At 36.1% G+C, this 16,370-nt stretch overlaps 2 protein-coding genes across 2 annotated transcripts; both read right to left on the reverse strand.

Annotated features, from left to right (window-relative positions):
- Positions 1 to 655: 655 nt before the first annotated feature.
- Positions 656 to 1,870, reverse strand: LOC143562569 (uncharacterized). The gene has a single exon (XM_077050335.1). It carries the CDS (start codon positions 1,756 to 1,758, stop codon positions 802 to 804), a length of 957 nt encoding a protein of 318 aa, XP_076906450.1. The 5' UTR covers positions 1,759 to 1,870; the 3' UTR covers positions 656 to 801.
- A 13,683-nt stretch (positions 1,871 to 15,553) lies between these two features.
- On the reverse strand, positions 15,554 to 16,264 carry LOC143562571 (protein VACUOLELESS GAMETOPHYTES-like). The gene has a single exon (XM_077050336.1). It carries the CDS (start codon positions 16,262 to 16,264, stop codon positions 15,554 to 15,556), a length of 711 nt encoding a protein of 236 aa, XP_076906451.1.
- Positions 16,265 to 16,370: the final 106 nt, after the last annotated feature.

Here is a 16,370-nt window from a genome sequence, read left to right on the forward strand (position 1 = left end):
AATGATGGGGGTATTAACATATGCCTTGCATGTGGAGAGAGAAAATGTGTACAATTACCTCTATACCCTTTTCCTTTTGGTCCACACTTGACACAATGTCAATTATTTATGCCTTCTCACACTTCTCATTTTTATAACCCTTTGTAGAATAACTTGACCCCCAAATTAGACAACAAATTAAAACAAACTATTAACAAATCTGTTTGCATAAAACAATCCATGAGTTATCATAATTCATGATCATTGTTTGTCTCCACCATCTATTTGTCTACGTCGTCACCACTATCATCACCCTTGTGGACATTACCATTGTTGTCGCCTTTGTCTATTGACACGGTACCAAAATGACTAATTATAGCCTTAGGGTACATTTTTGTCTGAACTCTTTTGACCCAAACAAGCATATAACCCCTTTTAAACAGTTCATTTTGACTCAAACTCATTTTACTTAAAACATATATTGAGCCGGCCCCAACACCTGTTTGTCGCACATTAGTTTGCGACGATCCAAAAAAGAAAAGTCGAGTTTCTTTTGTGATATAAATTATCTAAGATAAAAAGCACAAGCTATGTTCACTGTGCAATATGTTATAGATGATGCACATTGTTTTGTGACCATTGTCATCTAGGATTCTATTCAAACATAAACCAAAGCACAAAATACTGTAACCATCTAATATCATAAAACTCATAAACATCCCAATCATTTAAGCACCATCTAATTGCAGAAAACAAAACCATACACATATAGCCAATCTATATAATAGTTTTCAAGCTCACTTCACTAAAGATCTTCAAACCTTAATGCAACCTCCTCCTTCTCGGCCGAGAATTTCCTCTATCGACATCCAAAACCCTAGACGTCGACGGGTCACGTCTCCTTCTCGAGCCCGTGCCAGCTGTCGAGACCTCCGACTGTATGATGATGCCACCAACACTTGACATTAAATGGCTATCGATCAACGCAAGCTCGTCTTGACTTCTTTCATCCGGGTGGTCCCGAAAATACGAGTCAACAAAACTTTCTGCGGACGTAAGGTCAGGAACATAATCATTTACCAAGTCCATTGTAACATCCGGTGCAGTAGCAGGTACCGAGTCACGCCCCCTTCGTATCCCACGGGACGTGAAGATCCTATTTAGCAAATGAGTACTCGAAATTTCTTGCGGGTTGCTAGAAATCGGATCAGAAAGACTAAACCTATTACTATCAAGGCGTCGAACCATATCGAGTATCGGGAAATTAAGCGTGTCTCGTTGGAAAGATTGTCTCCAGCTCTCGACCCTGTTGGCTAGCGGTCGACACGGGATCTTGAAACTTGAATGTGGATCAAGTACTTTTTTTGCATTCGGTCGGTTTGACCGACTGTAAATTGGAGTTATGGTTTTCGTTGTAACCTCCCCTTTGCAAATTGGGCATTGTTTTGCATTCGAGTGAACAAATAACCACCGGTAAATACACGGCCAGCAAAATAAGTGACCGCAACATGTCACAACGGGGTCACTTGCTAAATCCAAACATATGTTACAATCAAAAAAGCTACTTTCATTGTCGTTTTCATCTGCTTTGAGCGGTTCTGGAGGCCTTTTGTTGTTAACAGAAGCCATCGAGGCGGCGACACCACTGGCTGTCACCACCGGCGCCAACCGGTGGCTAACTGTAGAGCTATGCAGCAGATCCTCAAAAAGGGTTATATTATGTGGATGATCATCTTGAGGTGGATGAACAAAAGGTTCCAGATTAAGGTCAAGATCCATTGTGTCCTGTGATGAATGATAAAAAGTTCAAAACCTGTTTAAAATTTATACAAATTTTATTGAAACTAGTTAAGTTTTTCAGGCGAATAACATCAAACTCTAAAGTGAGAACATAAGGCACCCTCAATTCAACTTTTCAGATCAACAAAAACTAGGGCTGTATACGAACTGAACCAAAGTGAACGAAGCCTTGTGTGTTCGTTAAGTTTGTATCAGACAAACAAACAGTTCATGAACACATAACTGAACGAAATTTTGCGTCCATGTTCGTCTGTTAAAAGAACTAGTTCATGTTCGTACGTTAACTTTATAAACGAACACGAACGGGCATAAACAAACATTAGAATAGCCATCCAAACGATAAGTCAAGTTTAACTAATAAATACTTAACATAATAATCATAATCATTATTATTAAAAATACGTGTGAGAGGTCAAAGTTCCCAAAGTTTAAATGTCTCGATAAAAAAACAGAAAAAAATATAAATAGCCTTTAATGACGGAACATAAACAAACAAACAAACATGAATGTAATCAAATGGAAATTAAAGAACGTGAACTAAGAAAGTTAGCGAACGTTCACGAACATAACTGAACAAACACGATTTGTTCATGTTTGCTCATTTTATATCTAACAGAACTTATTGTTTAACTTCGGCCATTTATTAAGCGAACGAAGTCACGAACTTCCTGTTGCACGGTTAATTTACAGCCCTAAAAAAATCTTAACTTTTTTTCACTTGATAATAAACAGAACAAAACCCTAAATCAGCAAATCCAGATTCATTACGTAATTAAATCACACCCGGTAAAAACTCTTACTAATAGTAAAAAAAAACCCTAACTTTATAAACTAATTCTCAAATCAAAGAATCAAGAAACAGAGCATGAAACAGAGCATGAAACAGACAGAACAAAACATAATTCAGCAATTAAAACCCTAACTTTTTGAGCAATAAAAACCCTAACTTTTTGCAATTAATAACAAACAGAACAAAACATAATTCAGCAAAATCCAAATTCATAAACAATAATCACACCCAGTAAAACCCTAATCACTTTTAGTAAATAAAAGCCCTAATTTTATATATTAATTCTCAAATTAAAGTATCAAGAAACAGAGCATGAAACAGAGCAATAAAAACCCTAACTTTTTTCAAATAGATAATCAGCAAAACAAAAACCCATAAAGCCATAAACTTTTAAGAACATGAAATTGAATCACAGCCAGTAAAAACCCTAATTACTTGTAGTAAAAAAAGCCCTAATTTTATAAATTAAGCCCAATAATAAGTGTAATTAAGGTGAACCGATCAAGACGGATGTGTTGTTGGGTTACAGCGTGGCTAATTGAATCATATCTGACGGTAAACAGTAATTTTGAGTGAGAAAGATGAGAGCTTTATGATTCTTGATGGCTTACTTTGATGACAACAGGTTTAAATTCAAAGTATAACGTCATAAATGTTAAATTAATAAATTCTTGTTATTAATTTCTTGTCTTTTTGTTAATTTACATTTACATTATTGCCCCTGGTGTGTATTTTGTTTTTTTTTGTTGGGTTTTAATAATATTTTTGCTTTCGTTTGCCTTTCAAAATAAAAATTAAAATTACAATATATAATAAAAGTGTAGTTTTAAATTGTAGTAATAAATAATAAATTTTGTATTGTTGATGTGGAGAAGTATTGGGTTTCAGGGTTACGGGTCAAGAAAAATAGCATCTTGGTGATGTTTATTGAGGAAGAGGAGAACATCGGTTAATATATCGCGGGTGGAAAATTGAAGAAAATAATTCAGGATGTAAGTTTATTTTTTAAAAGTTTTCTTTATAAGTTTCATATTCGTTTGCTTAGTTGTTGGTGGTAGCTTATCTTAACTTTTTTTGTGTTATCTTGGGCTTTTACCTTCTCGCTTGACAATCCTTTGTTTTTGTATGTAATTCATTACATTATTAGTCACACTTCCAAATTTGCTTATCAAACACAAGTTATAAATCACTTTAACACGTACTACACTTTGGGAAAAAACATAATCCAAATATATGTGCGTATAATAGCGTTATTAGGGCGGACGGGGGTGCGTGGTGGCCTCCCCGTCACGCGTGATGAGAAAACCCACACCGCCACCGCTCCCATGATCACGCGCAAAATGGTATTTTGCGTGATGGCCATCACGCTTGGTGGGGTGTGATTTCCAAGAAGAAATGTAGCCGTTGGGTGGGGATCTAGCCGTTGGAAGGGGGTTTAAATAAAAAAAAACCAATATAAAACCAAAACAAAAACATAAACCAAATCCAAATCAAAACCAAATCCAACTCAAAAACACTCTCAAACTTCCCCTTCATTCACAACAAAAAATATGGAATTTCCGAAACACTCGATGCCCTTAGACACCGATAGCTCTTCGTCTTCGGACGATGACATTCTCTAATGGTTCCCGTTGCTATACAAAGAACTTGAAGGCCCGAGCCATCCAAAGAAAAAGGTGGTGGAGCGTGATCGTATACATGCCCGCGACGTGCTAATGAACGACTATTTTGTGGAGGAGCCGAAGTACAACGACGAGACGTTTAGGGAACGCTTTCATTTGCCGAAATCTTTATTCTTAAAGATTGTAGCCGACTTCGAAGCAAACGAAGAATTGTTTCAAGAATCTTATGACGCGAGAAGCAAAACGAAGTTTTACGCCGCTTCAAAAATGCACATCCGCTATTCGTCAACTAGCGACAGGTAACCCACCCGACCAATTCGATGAATATTTACAAATGTCTGAGAGAACTTCACGTGAATGTCTACGATTCTTTTGTAACGCGATTATAAAATTGTATGCCAAAGAGTTTCTACGAAAACCAACAAGACACGACATTACACGTCTTTACGCCGCACACGAGGCTAGATGGCATTTTCCAGGGATGCTCAGTAGCATCGATTGTACACATATCGAATGGAGGAATTGTCCACGGGAGTTGCGAGGGGCGTATGTTAGGGGTGATATCAAACGACCGATCATTTCACTAGAAGCGGTTGCGTCAAATGATTTATGGATTTGGCATTCTTATTTTGGTGTTCCCGGCTCAAACAACGACATCACTGTTCTGTACACATCACCGTTGTTTCAGAACGTAACAGATGGCACCGCACCTTTCTGTCCGTACTTTGTCAACGAGAGATATTACAGACGTGGCTACTATCTTGTCGACGGTATCTACCCGCAATGGTCTGTTTTTGTGAAAGCCTTTTCGTTTCCTGTCGAGACCAATGAAAAGGCGTTCAAGAAGTTGCAAGAATCGGCAAGAAAAGATGTCGAGAGAGCTTTCGGTGTTTTAAAGGATAGATGGTGCATACTCAGTCGACCGGTTCGTGCAATGAAAAAACCCACGATCTCTAGCTACGTGTATGCATGCATCATATTACACAATATGTTAATAAAAGAAGATGGAAATCAATTTCTCCAGATTGGGTACCGGATCCTCCGACTCATGTTCCCGTTCCCGATGATGTCCAATTAGACTTGCGGGATGAAGATATTCATCATCGGTTGAGATGGGATCTTGTTGCGCATATAGGTTCTTTAGGTTTGGAATTTTCGGATTCAGACGAGGAGTAGACGTTCGTTGTAACTTTTATTTTTTATTTCTAAATTTTAAGTTGAATTATGTTCTATTAAACTATTGTTTTTATTTTTAAGTTCTATTAAATATTGTTTTAATTTTTAAAGTTACAAAAAAAAAATAAAAAATAAAAAATTCCATCACACACCATCACACCACACCACTAGTAAAAAACCATCACATGTGATGGAATTTGGGTTGGTGATGTGGCACAATATAATTGGGTGGGGTGTGTGATGAGTGATCACACCACATCCACCACCCCTCCCCCCCGTAGGGGGTGTTTGGGATTGCACTTGGAGCTTTTAGGTGCTTTTGAGGGACATTTTGAATATTTTGCCTCTCCAAAAAGCCATAAACACTTTTAAGAAGTAATCCCAAACATGCTCTTAATTGTTCAAAGAACCCGTCCCTTAACTTTTTATTTTATTTACCAACAGAACCAACTAAAGGTACAAACAACTGCACATTTTCCTTGCCATAAGCCTACCTATTCCATGAGATACTCGGAAGTCTTTAATCCTCAAGAAAACAAACATATAAATTACATTCACTTCCGTCTTTGTTTGCCTCTTATAGATTAGAATAGAAGAAGGGTCCATCGTTTAAATAGTCGCCCGACATACTTGTTGTACTGATGCCAGGATGGGAGTGAGTTCTTGCTAGTCATGGCTGCATGCTTCATTTGTCGCCTTTGTTTCCATCTTTTTTATTTCGAGTTCCTATGTTCGAAATTCCTTGCTTACCAGTTATAGTTCTTGTTGGTCTGCTACATTATTCATGGTTGTTCTTGATCCACCAGTTGAGTCTTCTCTTTTGAACACACCGTCACGGATACCCATGCGAAACGAATCATGAAGAGAAAAGAACTACACTTCATCACAGAAACACAAACATTGTCTTTATAACAGTAGGCTTGTATCAACACCAAAATAAGCATATACCCCCTTTTCATCTTTTTTTTTAATCAACTTTTTCTCTCTGTTATGATTTGATAAACAGCAACACCGAACTTCAAACCCAAGACAAAGTCATCTTCACACCAACAACCCAAAAGATGAACCAGACCACACACTAAACCAACCCGTTAAATAACAAGACACGGACACACCAAAGACCGGACTCCAAAAGAAGAGGTTGTACCATAAAACCGACAGATCAAGATGCCTAGTAACATATCCACGCAGACACGAATAATACAGCAGACCAAAAAACTTTGACAACTACAGCGTCACGCCAACCCAAAGACACACCCAGTACCCCACCCCCCAAACTCCCCTTCCTTTTAATCATTCGTACCTATTGACGAGGACAATGGCTTTCGGTTAAAATTACTCCCTTTACTGTTATTGCTTCAGTGGAGGCGATTCTACCCATGGCAACCCTCCACATAAACAAGCTATTCCTTTTGCCATTTTCCCATTCAAACTTTCGCCTTCCTATAACAAATTTAAATTTTATGCAAAGCTCTTGGACTTGGCCTAGTGAGACACTTTAAGTTCTCCTGCAGAGCGTTACCGCTTGAGCCCCCACAAAAAATATATTAGGGCGTTCTATAAGTTTATTATAAAAGGGGATTGGTACTCTCTCAAGTAGAGGAGAAGCATAAAAGATCACATTGTAGAAAATTCCTTAATTCCCTAACGGTTGAAAGCAAAAATTCTTTTACATTACTGCCAATGCCATTCCAACCGATATGCATTGCAAAAATACTTCAGAACCTCGAGTTGATGATGAAACAGGAGGAACATGAAAATAATGCAATATACAAACAGCCTAGTGAGATACCAAATAAATATTTTGTATAACGAGAGCATGCATTGGCAGTAGTCGACATGAGTCTAACCTGTTTCAACTTGACAATCGTGGTACGCCTTGAACCGTTCACCCTTATAATGTTTCATTCATACCATCCCTAATGTTATGTTATAGTTTATAGTGATAAACAAATTTATGTACCTTCTACCGAAAAAAAAAAAACATTGCAAGATGAATCCCCTGCATGGCAACAAAGAGGATGACCCAAAAGTTGTCAAAAAGGAAATTAGCATTTCTCAAAATACCCCCTTAGGCTAAACAAAATGTCGTTGTTGTTATTACACTAAGAAAGGGATATCTACAATTGTTCCATACAACAGATCTAGTGTTACCTGTAACCGACGTTAAACGAGTCAATGATCTCGATGATGATAATGACGAATCGATTAAAGATGCAGACAATCTTGTTGTACACAAACAACAAGCGTACCACATAATAATAAGGGTGAAGACACTCATAGCAGCTTCCTTTCGCATCTCCGATTCCATCATGGCGGAAGCAGGTAATAATGCCACCTTAGGTGCTCGTTTTCGCTTTCAAGTTGGTCCTATCTATATAATACCTTTGGGCAAGATCATAATGCCACCTCTGGTATGCTTCCACTCGAATCCTTTCTAACAATCTCATGGTGCAAGGTGTTGCCTTAATGCGTTCATGGGCCGAAGCATACCGAAGGTGGCATTAAAATCTTTCCCAAAGAACAAAGGTCTTACAAGACAAGACCAACTTGAAAATGAGAATCAACACCAGAGGTAGCATAACTATCTGCTTCTGCCCTGATGAAATCATTGATGCTAACAAATGTATTTGCGAAAGGAAGCTGTTATGAGCTTGTTTACCCTTATCTCGTGGGACGCTTGTTACTTGCTCTCTGTCATTTGCGTATAACAAGATTGCCAACATCTTCAATTGATTTGTCATTATCACCATCGAGATCATTGACTCGTCTACCTTTAGTTACACAAAATATTGGATCTGTTGTATAGAACGGTTTGCAAATGTCCCTTTCATAGTAACGGCATCAACAACATTTTATTTAGCCTAAGGGTATATTTTAATAAATGCTAATATCTTTTTGTCATGCAATGGAGCCATATATGGATTCATCTTGCAACGTTTGCCTGGAAGAAGGTACATAAATTTGTTGATCACTATAATGTATAGCGGAACCTAAGGATGGTATGAAAAAAGACTATAATGGTCAAGACCTACCACCATTGTCATGTTGGTATACAAGCCTAGGACAAGGTAGACTTTAGGCTAGACCTATGTCAACTGTTGCCTATGCCTGCTTTGTTAATACACGATGATATTCAGTTGATATCTCATCCGGCTGTTTGTATATTGCATCGTTTTCATATTCCTCTGTGAGTGTTTCCTCATCGATAAGAAGGTCTAAAGGATTTCTATTATACATTTCGGTTGGAATGACAATGGCATTAATGTAACAGAAGTTTTGCTTCCAGCCATTAAGGGAATTGAGTAACTTTCTATAATGTAGTCTTTTACGTTTCTCTTGTGTTCAAAAATCCCCTTGCGTAATAAACTTATAGATATCCCTAAAATATTTTAGTGAGGGCTCAAGTAGCAACGCTCTACACAAGAACTCAAAGTGCGTCGTATGAATCTAAGAGTTATGTCCTTAAAAACATTGCCATTTAGGATCTCAAGTCAAACGGATCTTGTAATCAGATACGAATTGTTTAAATTCTTGCTCGTACTGGTTCAAGACGCATAGGTTCATTTAGAACTTTTAATTCTCATTGTCACTGGGTTGATATTTCGCCATTGGTTGTTTATTAGGCCATATGTAATGGGCGTAGGCTTGGGCGACAAGTGGGTGAGTAGGGGCGCGAACACCGCCGCCCCCCCCCCCCCCCGGGCGATTTTGGGCAATAAGGGGCGGCGTTCTTTTTGTCACACCCTCAAAATTCACTAACGGAGTTTTACCGTCAGATGGTGTGAACTAACAGGATCGGAATCATTAGTTATAATCAAACCATAAAAACGTTTAAATGAAAATAAGTACGGAAGCGTAAAACCATAGAAACCGATGTTGCGTCACGCAGGACGACTTAAAAACCCAATGATAACAGTTTAAAATAAGTTTGCATAATTAAAAGTGTTTCAAGCAATGCATGATCCTAAACCGCGCGCCCGCCTCGGCTACCTGAGAATAACATACTAAAAGTGTCAACACAAGGTTGGTGAGTTCACAAGTTTATATAAAATAAAGCGTTCAGCGTTTTGCGTTAAGAGTTTTGCGTTACAGCGTTTTGCGTTACAGCGTTTTGCGTTACCAGATAGTGTTATGTCAATTATATATCTATAGGTAGCTAGCCTATAAAACAAGTATCACTAAGTGTTCGACACCGAAGCTGACTGTTTATCATTTGCCTTGCCACCAGGTCATCCAGACCATGGTATGTGTTTAGCCAAGATTACACCCACTCGACCTCCAGTCGAGTTTAGCGTTGGGTGAGGTTTGTCAAACCCAGTAGTACTACTCAACAATGACTCGCTATTATCCAATATTAAACGGTTCGATGTGAATGAAGGACTTTAGTTAACGCGTTTGCCACTTAGTCTTTACAAGTGATATATAATCTATATTAACAAAATCTTAAATGCGTTTTCGGAGTATGTTATCTCCCCCAAGTGAAAAGCGTTTAAAAAGTTTAAAAGGGGTAAGTGAAACTCACTGTTTGCGAAGAAATTCCAAAATTAAATCACCAAGATGCGCGTCACAGAAAACTCTCTCTTGCGTTCTAAAACAACAAAGAGATTTTTCTAAGTGTCGGAATATTATCGAGTCTCTAGACCCGGCACATAATACCTATGCACATAACATGTTTCGTGTTTCGTTTGTGGATCGTGTGTGACTTTAACAAGTGTAGTTGTGATACATTACATGTGTAAGCAAGTATTTTCGTGTCATGTATTCATAAAGTACATCACTAGCAATTACTCCCCGTAAGGGCAATTTGGTCAAAACATAACAATTATATAGCAAGTATCATGTTTCATGCATTTTCATCAAATTCAGCAGCTAGTTTCACCGAGACAGAAATTCTACTTGAAAGATTGTACTATCTCACCGATCATAGCATCACAATTAATTTACCAAAAATCATCACAAAAGCATATATGTCTTAGGTTTCCAGAACATATTTTATTATATTTTTATTCCACATAGGTTTCTCACAATCATCAAATCATTACAGCAAACTCATAACAGTCAAATTCATGCGCAACAGAATGTTATTTGACATTCCCGTTAAACGAAAAATCCAATAAATGCAAGACCACTTGGGTTAGGTTCCTAACTCAATAATTCAACTTCCAGAAGTGGAACCAACCCAATTGGTCTCGTAGTTCATGAGATATAACATTTACAAAACAACCTAACAGCAGGTCTAACAGCTCAGCTTTGCACAACGTTTTTGTAAAATCATAAAAGTTAACTTCTACACGTCCAAAAATTGCAAATTTATATTCTTTAGAAACTAGACTCAACCTAGTTTACTGTAGTATCAATAATCTCAACCAATTTTCACATTTACACTTCGTTACAGTCAATTAAACATCAATAACACAATCTGTCCAGAAACTGTTTGCATCCAAACTCAACATATTAACTATCTATGGACCATCATGCATTCATATAACACTCTAGACTCCATAAACACTATCCATGCACATCAATTACACATTACATACATGATTAGGGTTTTTGTTTGAACTCCATTCAAAGACACAACAATTAACATGTAACAATATCCAATCTAGTTATCAAATCATCATCAAATCAACAACAATCATATTAATTTCATACACACATAGAATCGGCCATCTAGGGTTTTCAATTAACCCATTAAACATCAAAATCAAGTATAAAGGATGCATAGGATAGTCGATTATACCTTCCTAGCACCTTAATCTTCAATCAAAAGCTTGAAATCCTAGTTGTATGTGTGTGTATAAGTGACGGCAGCCAAGGAGCCAAGGGGGGGGGGGGGGGTTTCCGATCGGGATTTGTGTGGGGAGAATAATAATAAGTTAGGGTTTATTATTATTATTATTATTTATAATACTACATGTTACACTTTGGTCCATCCACTTCTAAGTATTACTTATCTAGCTTAAACTAACTTGTTTACATCTTGAGTTAGTGTTTATAACGATGTTATCACATAACACATAAGTCTAACACATAATTATCACATAATTACTGTTTTGACGTTTTTTCGTTTACTCACCAATCGTTTGTGTCAACTCGTTTGCGTTTCGGTGCAATTCCCGAAAGACTACACATGTAGTAAGTGTTAAGCGTCATTTAAACCCTAGTTTAAATGTAATGAAGTGTGCGTTATAGGTTCAGTGATCTTAAGTTTGAATTGACGGAGTTGAGTTAACGGAGTTCACCTGAAATTGACGATTGTCACACTTTTATCGCTCGGAATGTTTGAAAAATATTATTATTATATTCTAATGACCGTTGCAAACGGTCAAATAAAAAAAATAATAAAAGCAATATATATATATATATATATATATATATATCTGTATAAACATACACCTTCTTCTCCATTTCATACACAATTCATACCCAAATTCTTCAAAAAAATCTAGCAAAATGAATCCTACAAACAACCCGAACCAACCGAAACCCATGGAACTCACCGCTATCATGACAGAAATGATCGAAAATCACGAAAAGTTTGTCGAGGAACTCAACGATACCATGAGAGAAACCAACAAACAACACGAAAAGATTGCCGCTATGATGGAGTTGCGGGGAATGAGTAAAGAATATGAATCCCTCAAAGCGGCTGGGTCACACGAAGAGGCCGCATTGTTGCAACGACGACGAAAAAATGCGCGAATATTATGGATACTAGTATTTTTTTTAGTTATGTTTTTTTTAGTCATGTTTTTTTAGTTATGTATCTTTTTTTAGTTATGTAATTTTTTTGTATTTCTTTTTAATTTTAATGCATTTTTATTTAATTATTTAAATAAATTGGTTTTTATTTGATTAGTTTAATTATAAAAAGAAAATAATAAAAAAAGATACTGTGGGTTCAGTTTGTAGCCCCTACACCATTACACCACAAAAAGAAATTCACACTCCTTACTGACTGGACGCCACATGTCACAATTCGCCCCCATCTGTAGTCCCTCCAATACGCATAGCCTTAGCGAGTAGTTCCGAAGTCACTACACTATCCAACTTTTTACACATAGGATGCCTTTTTGTCGCATAGCAAGTTGGTTTCGTTGTTTAAAAGACAAAAATACAATATTAATATATATGATAACACTATTAAAAAAAGTTGTTTAAAAAAATATATATACTAAATAGAGAAGAAAGGTGATACAAAAGAAGAAATTATGTTAATATTGTCGGTAGAGAGACTGAGTGAGAAGAAATTTATCACCTATATGTAAAAGAAAAGTTGGTGGACGCATAGAGCACGTGAAATTTTATATTTTAGTGTGTACGAAGTTGGATAGTAAAAGATTCTTGTAAAAAAAAGGCATCCTATGTGTAAAAAGTTGGACGCATTTAAGATACTACACAAGCTTGAACCGAGTTTAGGCTAGTCTAAAGTGGTTTTCAAAATACATAAAAATAATCAAAAACATACATAAACTAGTTAATAAAGAATAAACGAGACAAGCCTGAGCTTTGAAAAACAACTAACGAGTCAATCTCGAGCTTTTAAAAAGAGCTCGAAACAAGCCGAGCTCGAACTTGGCTCTCGTTTACACCCCTATCAGTAGTAAGTTGATATCAAATATGAAAATTAGTCTTTTGACATGCTACTTTAAACACTATAAAACAAAAGTACAAAACCGATCAAAGGATCCACATGTAAGTGATATTGAAATTTAATAAAATCAACCATAAAGTGTTTTAACTCAACAACCTTTGTAGGGAAGTGGTAGGTCGTTGGTGAAAGATGGATGAACAAAGACCAAAACGTTTCTTTTCCAAGATGTATCCACACCAAGCAAATAAGTTCTCCAAGAGATGCTAGTCTCTTAACACCTACAAATGTCAAAAACAACAACATGAATACTCTCTTTTGTTTGTTAGATCTAAGCAAGTAAATGAACATATGATCTAAGAACCAAAACAAATCACCTTATGAACTAAGTGGAGACTAGACAAGAGATGTTAAAACATAAAACACATGTGTTGTTGAGTGTGGAATCTAGAGAGGCTCATGTTTGTTGGAAGTTTTTGGGTTTAAAAGGTGTGGAAGAAGAGGACAATGATTTGGTGGAGAGAGAGACATGAAGGTTGGAACAAATATGGATGGAAGTGAAATGATTCAAAAAAGAGTTTAAATTTTAAGATTTCATTGTAATCAACTATGTTGCAAATGAGTCCATGTATTTTAAGGATTGAGCAAGTTACACTAGATTATTTGGTTTTCAAAGTAAACGTTCTTTATGCTCAATTTTTTGTAGTTTTTGTTTCACTTAACTTATCATATTTGAATGTAATGTTTAAAAGGGTGTTTGAGTGAGCTTCTAAAACTTGTTTACTTGTTATTTATTTGTTGAAAAGTAAAAGGTGTTTGGTAAACATCATCCAAAAGCTTTAAAATGAATCTCTTCAAAAATGTTTTTTGCTTCTCAAAAAACAAATAAGCAAAATAACAAACCTATAAGCTCACCCAAACACCTCCTAAGTTTTAGTGGAATGTTAGGTTTATTTTTAATTTTATATGTTAAATTTTAATTTAAAAAAAAGCAAAAAGAAAATGATTTTAACGTATGTGAGAGGAGTGTTGCCTATGATACAGGTGTTCTAAGGTAGTTTAGAGTGTAAATTACAAGATAATGCATGATTAGTGTAAATTGAGGTACTTGAGAAGAACACCCTGTCCTCTCTAAAGACTACTCCCATTAGGTGAAATTTCTTTGGTCGGTTGACTGCACGAAATAAAAAAAAACTATGTGTTCCCCACGCGCGTTGCGTGATGAATTATGATAATTCCATCATAGAATTGAACATCTAAACGTGTATATAAAGGCATATCATGCTGGTAGTTATCCCTTCTACGTATAACCTTAAGTGATCCTAAGCTACTTCGTCATAAAAAAAAACACATGATCATAAGTCAAACCTATGAATTTTTTTTGTTAAGGCACATGATAAAACCATGAAAACTTTGGGATGTTGAAGTGAAAAGTAAACAAAGTTTAGCAAAAAAAAAATGCCGTGGCTCAAAATTGAAACAATTTAAAAGTTTGGAGGAGATAAGTTGAAACAATCTAAAACTGAAGGACTAAAGTTGCAAAGATAAAAAATCATGGCTCAAAATTGAAACAGTTTAAAACTTGAGGGGTTAAATCAAAACAACCTAAAACCTAAAGACTAAAGTTGACAATTTTTAAAGTTTACCATAGCTTGATAGAGCATTTTTAAGTTTCCTTTAATATAGTATATAATTGAAAACTCAATTTAACACATCAAGACGTTTGTGTATAACCAAACCAATTTTGCAATAAAGCCTAAATTGATTTTTGTCTAAATGTAAAAATTTAAAATTTAATTGGATTACTAGATATTTTTTTGACATATCTTATCACTTAAATATTTTATCTTATTTGTTTCAAAAATATCTACAAAAATTCAAAAAAAAATAATCTTTGTTTATATAAATAACTTAACAAAAATGGCCAGAGGTGGTTTGGGGCATACCGTGAAGCGTATCACTAAAGACGAAGTAAAATGAGCTTGAAAGATGTTGAGAGGGATGCCCATAAAAGTTTTGTGGCAATTGGGAGCAAGTTCAATGACATCATTGTTTTTAGTGAAGTTATGTGTAAAAACCATATATCGTGTTTAAACTAGATACGGTATAACACATTCCCGTCCTACATGTGAAGTGGATGAAGAAACCGGTGCTAGCACGAAAAAATCAATGACATGTGAAGAAGGGACTATTCCAACCCCGAAATGCCAACTAGTGGTGGTTCAATAACTCTGGTAGGTACAGATGAAGAAAAAAGAAAAATAAAAAGTAAAGCTTATGACGAATTTGTTTCAAAACTTTATGCAATGATGCTTACTAGAGAATGAAATCGACCTTCCAAAAAAAAATTTCTCAAGAAAACAATTATACAACGAAAGTTTTTATTAGCTTCATGATTGTGAGACGAGAATGGAAAATTTTCGTGGGGAATCCGAATCACACATATTTCCTCAATTCATTACATTATTAATTACACAATATCCAAATTTACTTATACAACTCAAACAAGAAATTACTTTTTAAGACTTTAACACATGCAACACTTAAGGAACAAACACAACCCAAATATAACTAAGTACAATAACGTTATTAATTGTTCGAAGAACCGGCCCCTTCAAGAACATATTGGATCACCTCCTGTGTTACACTTCCAACAATACCTTCAACTACATGCCCAACCATGTTATTCATGAAGTCATTCGGTTTTGTAGACCGTACACTATCAGGAAGACTCTTGGATTTGGGTAGTATTGCTCGAGAAGTGGTTTTAGCCGTGGGACACTTAATATGAACATCAAACTCACACAAACTGCATCGATAGAGCCACTGGTTCGAGGCATGTTGCTTACATATATCGCATTTGAACCCAGGTTTCTCGTATGGTGGTCTAAAACAAAGGCCAAGTGTGTGACCATGGGCTTTATGGGTTATTGACGGTGGCATGGAAGCACAAGCAACATGCAAATCAAGTTGACAATCGCTACAATGGTACGAAAATCCTTTCCCATGGTACCCACAAGCGTCGCATTTGAAAAGGCCTTGTGGGTACATGGGAAAAGGTAAAAGAACAAGATCATGAGACTGATCGCTAGGGTGTTTTAAAGTCTGCGGAAGATCTGAACATGTTTTATGAAGATAAAAGTTGCATGAAACACAAGTATAATAAAGTGAGTCAGCAACACTCAGACTGCAAGCTAAACATGTAGCGTTATCAATGATTGGTGTCGGAAAATTTTGAAGGCTTAAAGGATGTTTGTGACTAAAATGGTATATGGAGGAATTACCATCAAGGTTTTCCATATTTTGAAGGTTTATTATGAACTCAAAAGAAGTGCAAATGGTAAATATAGAGGCCAAATGTGATTATTTCTTTGACGTTGATTCCTAATAAGTTTTGTATTTTTGT

This window comes from Bidens hawaiensis, unplaced genomic scaffold (assembly GCF_021521415.1).
Source record: "Bidens hawaiensis isolate Kalapana, Puna unplaced genomic scaffold, B.hawaiensis_p1.1 tig00021034_1, whole genome shotgun sequence".
In the NCBI taxonomy this organism is placed as follows: Eukaryota; Viridiplantae; Streptophyta; class Magnoliopsida; order Asterales; family Asteraceae; genus Bidens; species Bidens hawaiensis.

Coding starts and splice junctions, on each gene's coding strand:
- LOC143562569 (XM_077050335.1), bottom strand. CDS start 1,758: ATGGATCTTGACCTTAATCTGGAACCTTTTGTTCATCCACCTCAAGAT.
- LOC143562571 (XM_077050336.1), bottom strand. CDS start 16,264: ATGGAAAACCTTGATGGTAATTCCTCCATATACCATTTTAGTCACAAA.